Raw genomic sequence first — 16,302 nt, 5'->3', positions numbered from 1 at the left:
CGAATGCCTGCGTCACAGGCCCCTGGCTTGTGCCTGCTAATTAATTGCCCACTTAACGGGCACCTCTGAGCATCTTATGAGACATAAAAATAAATGCTCATTTTGGACTCTTAAAAGCCACCTTTGAGGTGTTCCACTACATTATCAGTAATAGTAATTTTTCAGTGGTGATGTTACATAAAACCCCAGCCACTGCCCTTGGAGCTTTCTGTATTAATTCACATCTAATAAACTGTGATCATATCTTTCATCAGAATTGTTACTAAATACATTTCTATTCAGGGCATCTCCCTGAAATGGAAATGTTCCCCTAAAAATTAATTTTCTTGATTCACATGCATAGGCTTATTAACGTGAGCTTAGAATAGATTTACTTTTTCATTTCTCTGGAAGGAATACAAAGAAAGTAATGCTGGTGAATTTGCATCTCACATGATCTCAAATGTGCCAGGACGCACACTCCAGCACATAATTTTGGAGTAAGTGGTATCTCACAGATGCTCAGATTCATGTTAGGAAAATGTCACTAACATTTGCACGTCTTTACACTTTACAGAGCATTTTAACCTGACTTTTCTCATCACCTCTCCGCCCCCCCACCATAATTCTCCTATGGGATTGGTACTATTACGTTCCCTGATTTAGTGATGAGCAGACTGGGCTCAGAAAGATTCGAAGACAGTGCAGAGTCTTACAGCCAGCAATGGTCCCATTACTGTGGTGCTTAAATAACCCTTCCTGATTGAAGGTCCATCCTTCATCATGGTTTATCTCTACAATCCCATCCCCTCACCTTCCTCATGATCCACCCTGATGTTCATGTCTGCAGATGCTCTGTGCTCTTACTTGCCTGGTGCACTCTCCCACCTAGCTAACTGGTCATCACACCCTCCAGGTTTCAGCCAGCATCTCTTTCAAAAAGTCTTCCCTGCTGCTTACCACACCGAGGTTGGACCAGTGGTCCATCTACATCAGAGTAGGGACCTGGTCTGTCTCCATTTTTTTCATTCTCAATGCTTAATACATCAGAGGGGTTATTTAATGAAAACTTGTTAAATAACAAATGAGAATAAGTGGTAAAGCCAGGCCTGGAATCTCTGACCTCAAGTGCAGTCCTATGGTGACATCCCATTCCCTCTTGTAATTAACAGAACGACAATAACAACAAAGGACTTCTGAAGTGTGATTTCTTCAGAGAGTAATATACAGGCATTGCCTTAGCATAATGCAAATATAGTAAATTTCAGTGCTGTGGACTCCATTAATTAAGGATGTATAATGCTTGGCTAGGGGCTAGTCTGGCTTGTACCTTTGGAGTGTTTATTTATAAGAGATTGCTAAGCACATTATTACATTAGCAGTGTAAACAAGATCACCGTGGGGGGGTGGGTAATGGCAGAAGATATTTAAGAGAACAAACCGCCTGAAGTCACTTTGGAAGCACCCATTATGAACAAACAATCACTGTGCTAATTACAATCTATCCTTATCTGCTCTGAAGGTTCCCTCCAGACTTTTCCTTCTGAGTGCTTCGACCTGCGTGAGTTACTGCCTGCATTTGAATGTAATGAAATTGAGGTTCCTTAAAAAAATGTCTCTGCTTCAGATGCCTCCATGATTCGGATAGGCTCCCGACTCCGAGAGAAAGAATGTAGTCGGGGATTTTGAAGACAATATTAAAAACAAAACCAAAAGGAGTGGGGGTTAGGTAGAAAACTGAGAAGAGAAGTGAAACAGACCTGGTTGGTTACTTTTGTTGTTTTAGTGCCTTTTGCAGATTACAGTTACGTCTTTAGGTTAGTTGGAGAACATTCAAAATATGCTGTGTATAAATTGTTTTCCTCATAAAATGACCATGCTTGGAATATTTAGAGATGTGAACATTGAGAACAAAATGTTTTTAAAAATAAAGTAGCTATTTTTCTTTCTTCTCTTACTATAATTAGGGAGGGAGATTAGAGAATCCTTGTCTAAAAATGGATCGCAATTCCCTGCTTCTCACAAAAATAAATAAATAAAAAGCATCTTTCACTAGGTCTTAATTTTACTACTTTCCTCTGTCCCCAATTAAACTAATGAGCCTCGACGGTATGAGATTTCGGTCTCAGCACTTAAGAAAAATAAAGCTTCACCCAGACCAATGTCCCCTCCCAAACGGATTTCTCCCTGATTTTCTAGGAGTCTGCCTTCCACCTTTGATCTAATGCAGACTGTAGCCCAGCTCTCCACTGGAAAGCACCTTCCACGGCATCCAATGATGGCTGGAACTGTAGTGTGGGCAGACGGAGGAGGCTATGATCTGGGCACCCAGCTGCAGCTTCAGGACACTGGAGTCAGGATAAGTGCCTTCCCGATCGGTACTGATGCTCAGTGTCCTTGTACCCAACAGTGAGCAGAGCAGACGAATGGATGCAGAGAATGAATTGTGCCACATTATGCACTAGGGGCCTGTTGAATTGCAGGACAGCACTGTCCGCCCTGGCTGCTGCAAATCCAAAACCGTCTCTGCACTTGGTCACTCTGAGGGGAGACTCCTTCGGGACACCATGGTGCCCTTGTGCCACTGGACTTGGGACTCAGTTGCTGCTTTCAAACAGGCACATGGAGGGGAACCCATCCTTTTCCATTCTCAGGCCTAACCTGGGCTCACATCTAGCATAAAGCTCAGTTTAACACTCTGCTATTTAAACTGGTCCTCAGACCCAGGAGTTCCTTTGAAATGCAGAGTCTCAGGCCTTACCCACAACCCACTGAACCACGGCCTGTATTTTAGCAGGACACCCTGGCCATCCGTATGCACATGAGAGTTTGAGAAGCACTAGTGTTTTCATGTGTATTGCGTTCTGGCTATAAGCCGATGTATGGAAAATCCCTACTTTTTTTTTTTTTTTTTTTTTTGTGGTATGCGGGCCTCTCACTGTTGTGGCCTCTCCCGTTGCGGAGCACAGGCTCCGGACGCGCAGGCTCAGCAGCCATGGCTCACGGGCCCAGCCGCTCCGCGGCATATGGGATCCTCCCAGACCGGGGCACGAACCCACATCCCCTGCATCGGCAGGCGGACTCTCAACCACTGCGCCACCAGGGAGGCCCGAAAATTCCTACTTTTAGATAGAGGTTTTGTGTATAATGATGATGATGAGCTATTATTTGCTTTCTTGCTCTTTGAGGATCAGATGGTTTTAGACCATATGCACATGGCGCTTTGGATGCCACGCCTCACCTTTCTGAGCTTCAGTTTTCTCATGTAAGAAGTATGATAGGCAATCTGCTCTGTCCACATGTGTCATGGGAGAAATATCTGCCTATGCCCCTCAGAAACAGGCTTTAAAAAGAAAAGAAAAAGGGCTTCCCTGGTGGCACAGTGGTTGAGAGTCCGCCTGCCGATGCAGGGGACACGGGTTCGTGCCCCGGTCTGGGAGGATCCCACATGCCGCAGAGCGGTTGGGCCCGTGAGCCATGGCCATTGGGCCTGCGCGTCCGGAGCCTGTGCTCCTCAACGGGAGAGGCCACAACAGTGAGAGGCCCACGTGCCGCAAAAAAAAAAAAATAATAATAAAAAATTTTTTTTAATAAAAAAGAAAAGAAAAAATAGTTTTCCAATATCAGTCATGCTTAAAGGTGTTGAGGAAATGTACCAGAGGATGTGATGAGTTGATAAGAGGGGGAGGAAATCAGGAAAGGTGGAAGGTGAGCAAGACTGATGTGAGGTCCAGAAGGGCTTACAGCTAAACCTTCATTCTGTTTGGATGGACATCCTCTTTGATTGGTCAATGCCACTTCTATGCTGATCATTAAATATTTTTAATATCACCCTAGAGGTGGTAGATTAATATAGTTCTGAAACTTTTGGATCTGGGCCCAGGCTATCAAATTCCACATAGCACACATGAGCATCTAAATGTCACATTGCTAATTAGATGTATTTCACTGTAGGTCATTCAGACAAAGCGGGCTACCCTATAGGACACAGGTGATACAACACATCAGCGAGATTATATCTCTCCAAAGGCTGGGATAAATACTCCCACAAGAAGGTGACCTTGGCTGCTGCCCCATCCCACATTGCTGGCTGAGCTGTCCACCTCCAACAGACCCATAGAGCAAGAAGGGCTACATTTCTGTCTCTACCCTGGGCATTTCACCAAAGCAATGTATGCACCAAAACATGTGTTAGTTGGAGGAAGTTGGGAGGATGACCATGACTCCAGTCCAGAGATGAGATCTGGGGGGATGCAACAGAATACATCTTCATTAACCATGTGGCTTCTAGAACTACGGGGAGAGGAATACAATTGAAGGAAAAGAAAACAATGTTTACTGAAAGCCTACTGATCTAGGACCCTTGCTTATTAGACTGTTAAATCCTTACCATAGCTCTCTGAGGATATTTTGGGGTAAAACCCACTTTACAGTTGACGATCTTGAGGTTCAGAGATTAGGATTTGTCCAAACCCATACAGCTAGGAAATGGCAGAGGTGGGATTTGGGTCCTGTTACTTCTGATGGTGGCACCCTGACACCTTGTGTTGGGTCACAGCCAAGAATGGGATCAAGTTCCCGCAGAATCATGCACATAAGGATGGCCTTTGCCTAAGATTCCTCTATTGGCTTGGCCGCCCGCTATGGCACCAGGATCCTCCCTGTCTGCTGAGAATAGGGATGAAACAGGGGCCAATCTCACTTAATCACCACAACACCACCAGGAAGTGGGTCTTGTTATTATTCGTAATTTAGAGATGAGGAAAGTGAGCTTAATGAGCTAATGTGCCCAAGGTCAGACAACTGGTTAGTGGCAAGTTAGAACTCGGACTCTAGAGCCTCGCATCTTAGACATCAGGCCACTGTATCTCCAAATTGCTGGATAATGTGAACCACCTGGGAATACAGTGGAAATTCATTTTCCCAGGCCCCTTATCTGGCGGGGGGGGGGCGGTAAAGATTGGTGGGTCTTGGCATAGCCCTAGATGATTCTTATGATCAGGTAGGTAGGAAAGGCTTCACTAGGCCCCTGGCCATGGCAGTTGAGTAAAAAGAGTGCTGTATTCTAGGTCAGAAGCCCTCAGTCTTTGTCTGAGCTCTGCCCTCACTTTAATATACAGAAGAGACAACAGAAGTCAGAAGGCGGGGAATGGCCAAGAGTGGTAGAAGTGGTAGAACAGGAATGAAGACTTTCTGACTCCAGGACCTAAGGTACACTGGACATATTGGGTTTGACTCCTGTGGATGATGTTAGGAAACCTTGGAAAAATGGACACACAGAAAGGAGATTCTTCACAGTCAGCCCAGGAGTCAGGACCCCAGGGAAACTTGCCCCCTGACTCCTGTGATCCAGCCTCCAACTTCTGTCACTCAATCCACTTCAAAGATCTCACCATTGATCCCCCAGAGAAGGTAGCATGCAGCTGTGCCTCTAGGTCGTTAGTTGAAGATTTTGCCAAGAGCTGGAATATTACTACATAGAGACGCTGGGAATGTCCTTGAAAATCAAAAGCTAATGCTACTTTTGATTGATAATTTCTCCACTACCTGCCTCCTTTGCTTTCTTTTTTACAATAAGATCGTGGTATACTACAAAACACTCAGGCCTAAGAGTTTAGAAAAACAGCTTCCCTGCCTGGCTCTGCTGTTAATTATGGAACCTTGGTTTTGGTGTTACCATCTGTACAGTGTGGGAGTTGGATGCTATTTCCCTAAGTCTTCCAAGTGAATACAGAGAAGACCAATAGACTGGGGGTTGGAGGCCTGCCTTATTTATTTACTAGTTATATGGGATTTTAGGTAATTCACTTAAAAACCGTGAGCCTTGGGCATCTCATGTTACAAATGGAGGGGGTTGTACAAACTGTTCTCCAAGGTCCTCCCATCTATAAAGTCTATCGTTCCTTGGGATTGAATGAAGGAAACTGACAAGAAGAGAACGTTAGTCTAATTACAGTTCTCAGAGGTGGTGATATGAAGTAGGAGTATCCCGGGAGCCTGGGAGGCACTACTGCTAAATGGGCTTTGTTGTTTGACCCATGTGCTGTCAGTTTTTAGCCGTATGACTGTCAGGCTAGTTAGCCTAACATCTCTGTGCCTCAGTGTGGTAAACAGTATTGATGTCCCACATATTTCTGGGTCTCTGCTTCTCTGCACATAACAGGATTTCACGTCTCAGCTCAACCCTTGGAGGGGCACCATGACCATGAGATTTGATTTGACCAATGCAATGTGAGCAGAATGTCACCTCTAGGAGGAAGTAATGAGAGTCAAGTTCCCTCCCCACTACGATAGCATTCACGGAAGCACATGGAAGACGATGCTCTGTCAGCCCAGATTCCCAAGCACCAGGGTGAGCAGAACCACTGTGATTCTGTCCGCAGCATGTGGTATGAGCAACACACACACTTTCCTGTGAACCCACTGTAGTTTTGAAGTTGTGTGTCATCAAGACAAAGCTTAATGCAGTCTGGTTGACACATTCATTTCCTTTTTTGTAAAACCCAGTTGTTAAGAGCTACTTTGCAACAGGTCTTGGAAAGACTAAGTGAGAAAACAAAGTATGTAGTATAGGACCCGGCACACAAAAACGTACACACATGATTAAAGTGTAGAAAACAGGGAATGATACAGAAGCAGCATGTACAATTAACCACGTCCCAGGAAAGCAGCAGAAAAACCATAGCTTTGGAGCAACTTAATAAGATGTGACTCAGGACCTTCAAGCGGGGGAACAAGTGGGTGCCACAAGTGAAAGCCAGCTTTCCTCAAATCTTTAAAGAGAATCCCTCTGTCTCACCAGGCGTGGGCTGGTGGTGCCTCATCCTGAATCCCACATCTTGCCCAAGACCGTCCTCTTATGCTGTACAACACGCACATCTGATAAACAAACCAGGCTGGCAAGTGCCTTTCTAGTAAATTTTTCATGAGCACCTTACATTCTTTGTAGGTCATTTGTGAAGGCCTATGAGTAAATGTCTGTGGCTGGTAGAACAGTCTTTTTGATGAGGCTTTTGCAAAATCCACCATTGTATTCACTCAGCCCCCATTCCCAAGCAACTTCTCAGTGCAGTTTCTGAGACTCCAGGCTCAATAATAGTTCTTGACCGATGTTTATCTAAATCTCTGCAATCTATAAGCAAAGTTGACCTTTCTTTCTTATAAAAATGAGGTAGGATGGATAAGGATGGGAGAGGGAGGGAAGTAAAATACAAATGAACAAACAAAACAGCAAATACCACCAACCTCTGATGAGTTTATCTCACTCCAACAGTCTGTGCCAATCCCTCCTTGATCAAGAGTTAAGGGAAGGGGGCCTCCCTGGTGGCGCAGTGGTTGAGAGTCCGCCTGCCGATGCAAGGGATACGGGTTCGTGCCCCGGTCTGGGAGGATCCCATATGCCGCGGAGCGGCTGGGCCCGTGAGCCATGGCCGCTGGGCCTGCGCATCCGGAGCCTGTGCTCCTCAACGGGAGAGGCCACAACAGTGAGAGGCCCGCATACCGCAAAAAAAAAAAAAAAAAAAAAAGAGTTAAGGGAAGGGAATTCTGATGGTGATCCTGCATGGGTCATTAAGACCAACACAGTTCACAGGAAGGGATTAGAAACAGCAAAGCCTGACATCATTTACTGCGTTTGGGGGCAATTCAGAAGTGAGATCTTTGACTTTTCACATTTGCACAGAACTTGGCATTTTACCAAAGGCTTTTATGTGCATTCATAATCCATCTGAACACAACTCCTAATCCAGAGCTCTCTCCGGGCACCACCCAGTCTCTTAAAACAACCCTTACTCCCTCCTGGGAATAAATTATATTGTGACTTCACTGTAAACTCTGTGTCCTTCTTTCTCTATCACTTTAGGTCCCTCCTTCAAGCCTTTCATGTTTCTTTTTTTTTTTCTTAGTACATATATACATATATGTATATATACATGTATCTATTCTTTTTCAAATTCTTTTCCCACTTATGTTATCACAGAATATTGGGCAGAGTTCCCTGTGCTATACAGTAGGACCTTGTTGATTATCTATTTTATATATAGTAGTGTGTATATGTCAATCCCCAACTCCCAATTTATCCCTTCCCCCTGCCTTTCCCCTTTGTTAACCATAAATTTGTTTTCTAAGTCTGTGAGTCTGTTTCTGTTTTGTAAATAAGTTCATTTTACATATATACAATGGACTATTACTCAGCCATTAAAAAGAATGAAATAATGCCATTTGCAGCACCATGGATGGATGGAGATTATCATACTAAGTGAAGTAAGCCAGACAGAGAAAGACAAATATCATATGGTATTGCTTATATATGGAATCTAAAAAAATGATACAAATGAACCTATTTACAGAACAAGACTTTCATCTTTCACTCCTTCCCGGCTCCCCTACCTTTCACCATCTACCTCCTTATCTCTTTAACCCTTGTCACTACTCTGTATCTCTTTAACCCTTTCTGTGCCTGGCAATCCCTCCTTCTGTGCTCTGACTCTCCATATCTCCTCCATCCTTGTCTCTCCGCACGTCTCAGCTTTGTCCTTCTGACTGCTTCTCCTCATCACTCTCACTCTGCCGCTATCTTTCTCTGTGTCTCAGAGCTTGCTCCATACTTCATCTTCCCACATAGTGGATAAGTCCTGGACTTGTCAGGGTCCTAAACGCCTCCACATGTTCCTCTCCCAGAGACAGGCTGCAGCCTACGTGCGGCAACCCGAGGAGATAGCCAGGAATGGGGTCAAGTTCCTGCAGAATCATGTACGTGCAAGTGGGCTTTGCCTAAGATGCCCCCTTCGTTATGAATTCGGCATCCCCAAGACACCCGAGTCCTCACTCTCTGCTGACAGCAGGGATGAAGCAGGTGGCTCGTCTTAGCACACACTAATATGGAGTATGGAGAAGTTACATACGTCCCTTGTAACAGACCCAGAAACCAGGAGAACACTGGTTTGGGAGTCACAAATTCAAACTTTCAGTCTCAGTGGGGCCCTAAGTCATGGTGAGCACTGGGCAAGTAATATCCTTTCCTGGGCCTCAGTTTCTCCAGCTATACGATAAGAGGTTAGGTCTGAATTTTGTTAGTTTTTAAGAGTTTGTCCAGCTCAGAGATTTGAAACGTGAGGCTTTTTGAAAGCAGAAATCCAGGTTGCTCTTTCAGAGATTCAAGAGAAGACATGAGAGGCAGACCTGTCTTCTATCAGCAGTTGCTAGGTGTGGGGATCCAGGTAGGGGCAGGGGGGAGTACAAAGCAGAGTTGTGACTGTCGCACAGCAGATTCTTTAGCTGGGAGAGAGTTTGAAATCCCAGGCCAGGCAGTTGTCAGGAAATGCAGCATATGGGGCTGGTGGGGTGCCTGCTGGCTTCTCTGCAGGACTGGACCGGAGCTTACTTGCAGGAGGAGAGCAAGGAAGGAGAAGGAGGCGGGAAATGACAACAGCCTTTGATGTTGAGAACCTTACAGGCCTGCCTTCTGAAACTTGAAGGACAAAGGAGCCGCAGACTCCCCTTTATCTGGGGCTCAGGAAAGGAGACTTGAAAGAGATAAATTTAGTTTCATCAGAAGCCACTCACCTTCCCACAGAGGGAAGTCAATTGCCTTAGCGTGTGGCTCAAAGAGGTGACATGGTCTGGGGACAGAAATAATTGCAAAGAAAGTTTAACTGAAGCCAAGGATGAGCGAGCTGAAGTGAAATGGGCTACTCTAATATAATGGTAGTCTGGGGAGTTTCCTACATCTGGAGGCTGTTGTCAAAAGATAACAGTGTGGGGCTTCCCTGGTGGCACAGTGGTTGAGAATCTGCCTGCTAATGCAGGGGACACGGGTTTGAGCCATGGTCTGGGAGGATCCCACATGCCACGGAGCAACTAGGCCCGTGAGCCACAACTACTGAGCCTGTGCGTCTGGAGCCTGTGCTCCGCAACAAGAGAGGCCGCGGCAGTGAGAGGCCCGCGCACCGCGATGAAGAGTGGCCCCCGCTTGCCACAACTAGAGAAGGCCCTCGCACAGAAACAAAGACCCACCACAGCCAAAAATAAATAAATAAACAAATGTGGGGTTAAAATTAAAAAAAAAAAAGGTAACAGTGTGGTCTCTTCACTATACTGCTTTTCCTGAGCAAATCAGGGAAGATCGGCCCTAGCTATTCAGAGACGACCCAAGATGGAAGGGCTGGGAACACTAAATAGAGTGTTTGAGGCTGAAGGAGGACTCCTGATGGGGCTAAAATTCTGTCTGAGCCTGCAGAGTCCCAGGTCAGCCTTTGAGGAGCCAGGCTCTCCTTACCAACCAGTCTGTTGGTGGGGGGAAGGCAAGGATGCTGGACAACCAGGAGATCTGAGTTTATAGGCTAGCTCCGCAATGACTTGCCTTGTGACCTTAGCCAAGTCCCTTCCCCACATGCAAATGAGATCCTGGGATTCCATGAAGTCCCTTCAGGATCTAGCACCTTACTACCCAATTTGGATCCTTCTTTTGGACCAAGCTAACCTTCACACTTGAGAATGGGAACTAGTGCCTTTGATCACTTATCACATGCCAGTCACTCTGATAGTTGCTATGAGAAATCAAACTACATAAAGCAAGCAATGTTGCCATATTACAGTTACCGGTATCTGATGAAACACCCCTTTTGAAAGATGGGGCAGTAGGATTATGCTTGTCAGGGATGGGGCCAGGATCTGGAGCTGGCTCTATCTGGAGATTTTGTTTTCCTGTCCCTCCCACTCCCCTCGCTTATCAATATATCTGGGCTTCTGCATGCTCCTTCCTGGACAGGAAAATGCCTTTATAGCTCTTCTCTCTCCCAAGAGGCACTGTTCTTTGCCATCACTTCAAACTCCAGTTCATAAGCCTCATCCTTTATGAAGCACTTTGTTATTCCTTCTAATTCCTTTCAAAAGTCTTCGTATGGGAACTCTGAAAACCACTGGCATCATTTGGAACGTTTCTTTGCAAATTAAGTGTTCACATATTTGTTTTCTAATGGAGTGTGTGTCTTCTTGCAGACATGTAAATTCCTTTCTTGAAGGCCAGGGACAATTCATGTTTTCCTTTGGATTCCATGCAGCATTATTCTATCCATCATGGTACTCAACACAGGGTTTCATAGACTATTAAAACTATAGAAAATCAGGACTGTAGAATATCAGAATTAAAAGTAGCTCATCCAGATTGCCCTTAAATTTCTCCGAGAGTTTTTTTTTTTTTTTTTTTTTTTTTGCGGGGGGGTACGCGGGCCTCTCACTGTTGTGGCCTCTCCCGTTGCGGAGCACAGGCTCCGGACCTGGACGTGCAGGCTCAGCGGCCATGGCTCACAGGCCCAGCTGCTCTGCGGCATGTGGGATCTTCCCGAACCAGGGCACGAACCCGTGTCCCCTGCATCGGCAGGCAGACTCACAACCACTGTGCCACCAGGGAAGCCCTCTCCGAGAGTTTTTTAACGAAGTAGCATCAGCCTTGGCTTGAGCATCTGGGAGTTGGAGGACTCGACTCTGCCATTAAATCGCTCTGTGGCTGCCAGTACTTCTATCACCCTTGAATCCTCCCTCAACCTTACCCTTTGCCAGCAACTGTTCCCTGGCCCTTGTCCATTATACCTTGCAAATATCTCCCCCAATCCCCTTTCTCAATTGTGTTCCCATCATCCTGGTTGAAGCCACTAACATTCTCAAGTAGCTTCCACAACAGACACCTACTTGACCCCATTCCACTGTTTTCCTTTCCACCCTCATTGCAATGTACTTCGGCACAGCTACCACGAAGTCAAAAAATACAATGCAATCATGACATAGTCCCCTCTTTTAACCATTTAAGAGTTCTCCCCTTTGCTATTAGAATAAAGACTTTGCCTGCAAGACCTCCATAATCTGTCACTGCTTACCCCTCTGGCTTCACACCCCATATTTACTCAGCTTCAACCACATCACATTCTTCCTCTCCTGAAACCAACCAAGTTCTTTTCCTTCTTAGAATATCTGTCTCTGCTTGAAACCTTTTACAATGCTAGCTCCAACTCATCTTCCAGGAATTAGTTAAAGAGCACTTCCTCTGCAAGGTAGACTGTGAGCCTTACTGTTTTCTAATCCAATAAATGTACTCCCCCTCCGCCACGCACACACTCTACTCCAACTAAATTAGATCCCACTGTTAACTGATTACCTGGAACACTGCATCTTTACTTCATAATTCCTGCCATAAATTAAGTACCTAAGATTACACACACACACACACACACACACACACACACACACACACACACTATATCTAAGCACCACAGGGTCTGAAGCATGGTACCTGGGACATAGCAGGTGCTCAACGAGCATGTGATAACTACATAGATGAATAGTTTTATGGAATTCACATTTTCATTCTAGTTCTATAAAATGGGAAGTGATAAGGTATGTTGGATTAGAAGATAAGAGCAGGGCTTTGGAGTCAGCCAGATATACATCTGAATCCTCCCTACCCCTCTCACTAGATGGTGACTTGGAGAAAGTCAGTTTACCTCTCTGGTGTTGACTTTTCAACTGTAAAATGGAGGCCATGGTATCTCAAAGGGTTTTCATTGTGAAGCTAAAATGGTACTACCCTGGCTCTTTTACTTTCTGTAAGGGAGATTTGGGAAAGTCACTTAACACTGCCACTTCTCATCTGTATAAAGGGGATGACAACAGCCTCTGCTTCACGGGGCCATTGTGAGGATGACATTAAATCAAGGAATGGAAAGTGTTTCGAATGCCCACAGCATGTGCTAAATTAGTGTTAGTCGTTATTATTATTTTTAAAATATTTACCAAAGAGCTTGACATATAGAGTATTTCCTGATAAAGAGTAGCTACTCCTACTACAATCACAATTATTATTATTATTTTTACAATTATTATTAATTAGATGACAGGATGAGGACGAGGATGATTATAACGGTGATGTTTCTTACCAGTTCTGACTTTTGTTGACATGACCTCACATGGTAGGGAGAACCCTTCTTTGGAATAATATCCTATTACATTTTTATGCAAAACTGTCTCAAAGTATAGTTTTTTTTTAAGATAATCATTTCTTATACACGGAACAGTTCTTCTCATGCTACCATCTTATGGTTTTCAGATTTTCAGGCATGAATAAATCCCACCTAAGGCCTTTCTTCTCCAGATAGAACAGCCCCAGTTTCTTCAACTTTCCCAAGAAGACATTCACAAGTACACTGCATGTCTAATCTTCATAACATTTGGCCAACCCAGTCCCTGTCCTGTTTATTCTTATGTGAGAGTAGTCTCAATCTTTTAATTTCACATGTACCTCTGTATTTATTAACAGGGAAAGAGGTCTTTGACATACTGATGAGCAAGAAAAGCAATTCCTAAACGGCATGTCTGTGTGTTTGTGTGGTGTGTGTGTGTGTGTGTATGTGTACACTGATATACAGATAGAGAGGGAAAGAGAGAGAGAGGTGTTTTAAGAATGTTCAAGAAAATGTTAATTCTAGCTATTTCTGGGTGATGTGAATTTTATTTTCTCGTTCATTAAATGTCTTTATTTTTGAACTGCCTGAATAGCCTACATAAGATACTTATTTTTAATAGACGGAAAGATTAATCACATTAGAAATTCCATTAACTGTACTTACAGGATGATTTAAGATTGAATTGCAAATATGTGGATAGAGTTAGAAAATGGAAGGGTGGGATAAATAAAGGCTAGGTCAGTGGAAAAGGAACTTCAGGGAATGGACTTTGCTGACTGCTGATACTTCATGCACAGGCCATTAGTAATTTGGGGGAGATGCTGACCAGTGTAATAGACCTCTCTATCCCATGGTGCCCATGGCTTCCTCCCCCTGCCCAGATTTTGGGTCAGTGACTTGATAACTGAAGTGCAGGTGTGTGTCCCATACCTAAAGGTCATCTGGAAGACTTGGCCTTGGTTCACATGCTGGGTCCGGTTGTTGTAACCATGTAGCATCTCTCCAAAGAGGGTGTTGTTGAACTTGGAATCAGGTTTGAGGCACTTGGGGCCCTCGCAGACATCAGAGAGCATCAGGCAGGATTTTCCATCAGGAGCCAGCTTGAACTCCTCCACACAACTGCACGATAAAACAGGGCCAAGAGTTAGCGCGCATGCTCAACGCCCCCATTGGGGCTGACCTAAAACCGAGGCCTCCTTTGCCTGCAAAACAGGTCAGAAGTTAGGAATGGATACAGCTATTCTGGCTGGAATCTATCTAGGGCACAGGTGTCTAGAGAGAAGCACATTAATCCTGCAAATTGGTAAATTCAAGGAAAGTCATCTGTGACATTTTGGAGGAGTTGAGGGGGAAGTCGGAGAGCACATCCATACACAAAGCAAATTTAAAAACTGTTTTCCATGAACACACAAACTTTAAAAAGCAGGACAGACCAATTCACAGGGAATTATCAACTAGCTTCTCAAACCAGAACCTATTCCCAGTGCATCTGCTGGCCAAGGTTGAAGACTGTAGCAAAAACAAGGTTTTTATTGCCCTTGTAGCTCAGAGGTGATCCTTCCAGGACCATGGACAGCGCATGGCGGGGGCGGGGGGGGGGGGCGGCGGGCATCGGGGCAGCAGCCACAGCTTCTGTTCAATTAGCAATGTTAGCAGCCTCTGTTGGTCTCTAACTACCTAATCCTGACAGCAGAGGGGCCCTTGACATGCCTTTGAAACTGGGATGGGCTCCACTATGGCCCAAACAGGCATCTGAATGGGCTGTGGAAAAAAATATTTGCAATTTGGGATGTTTACAGTGGGAAAGAAATCTCTTAGAGAGGCATGGGGGGGAAAAGAGAAAGCAGAGGTCCTAGCCTATGGAAAATCAATTCAGAAACTGAAATTCTGTGAATGTCTATCTGCTCATGGTCCTTTGCTAGGCACTTGAGGGTAGGGTGCACGTAATAAATAAGACACAAGAGAATAGGCTGTACAATTGAAGATAGCTGTAGAATGTCATCTTTGTTCCTTGTGATATATGTGAACCAGGCAAGTCATTTTACCTCTTTGGTCTCCAGTTTCCTCATCTGTAAAAGGGGGTAGACACTGCTATCCTACATTAATCCACTAGGCTGCTATGAGGTTCCATGATACAATGACTGCACAACAGTTAGAAATTGCAGTGTACTTAACACAATAAATATAGAGAGGCTGTAATGGTGGCAATGGTGGTATTTACTTATTGAGCATATGCTATTGACTAGCCACTTTGTATGTTTATTTTCTAATCACGAAAAAGGTAGTATCATCATTCCTGCTTTACAGAGAGCAACAGGAGGAGCCACGAAATAAAGCATGTCACACCACGAGTAAGTGGCAAAGCTGACGTTCAGAATCAGGTCTGTCTAGCAACAAAGGTAACTCTTCCCTCACTTGTCTTTTCCAAATACATTTGTTCTTATTTGCATGACATGACCCTGGTTACACTATGCTAATTGGAGTCAGTAGAAAGTAGTCAGTCTCTTATCGGCCTTCCTTTCATGGGATGAAGTGAAGATCTACTGAATCTGACTGCAGAAAGGCTCATGTGGGAGAAGGGAGGGGCTCTGTGACATGGTTTGGGAAGAAAGTGTACCCAGGATGCAGGAACCACTAGCTGATGCTAGAGACATAGAACCCAACTGAAGGCAGGAAGTAGGCAGGCAGAGCTGAAAACATGACCCAAGATCACTCCTATTGAAAACTCAGGAACACCTTACGTCTGAAGCAAGCTGTCACTCTGTCCTTGTTTTCCTCTAACTCCCAGTGTATTGCACAGAGGCACCGACTGTCTTTCCAATGTTTACATGCTCCTGCCCAAAGTACAGTGGAAAGCTCTTGGAAGGAGGGCTATCCTGGTACCTTGGTCAAGTCTATCCTGTCTTCTTTTTGCATCTATTAAATACATGCAACTCTCCCTTCAAAAAGCTGCAGTACAGATAATGTGAGTTATATAAATGTGCAGAGTATATGGTAAGTTCTCAATAAAGTATAGTCCCATCCATTTATTCCAAAAGGTTCCCAGCAAATACGGGAAATGATATACTGGGTAGAGCTCACCCTCTTCTCTCTCTCCCTCCCCCCACCTGCCTCTCTCACACATACACATACATACACACACACACACACACACGTGCACCTATGAATGTATACATTGTTGTTGTAAAAGATTTGATATTATCAAAGTCTATAGAGTAAAACACAGAAGTTCTTCATTTCTCACTCCACTCCACACATATCCTTACTTCCTGTTCCAGTGGTCATCATTGTTAATAATTATGTATTCTTGTAGGGTTTTTTCAATGCATTTAGAGATCTACTATATACATATTACACTTTTTATAAT

The 16,302-nt window shown here is 44.5% G+C and overlaps 1 protein-coding gene across 3 annotated transcripts in view; it reads right to left on the bottom strand.

Moving 5' to 3' along the window:
* Positions 1-16,302, bottom strand: part of ASTN2 (astrotactin 2) — a gene marked incomplete at its 5' end in the record, with an annotated part of 924,983 nt that overhangs the window by 307,419 nt on the left and 601,262 nt on the right. For all 3 annotated transcript variants that reach the window (XM_082619566.1, XM_082619564.1, XM_082619565.1), the window contains one exon: positions 13,866-14,054. In XM_082619566.1, the coding sequence (XP_082475692.1) occupies positions 13,866-14,054 (189 nt within the window). The remainder of the gene's footprint in view (positions 1-13,865; positions 14,055-16,302) is intronic.

Source organism: Mesoplodon mirus (assembly GCF_964341445.2).
Source record: "Mesoplodon mirus genome assembly, chromosome: 1".
Lineage (NCBI taxonomy): Eukaryota > Metazoa > Chordata > Mammalia > Artiodactyla > Ziphiidae > Mesoplodon > Mesoplodon mirus.
Note: the sequence above shows the minus strand (reverse complement) of the source record. Positions and strands in the feature narration are given on the sequence as shown.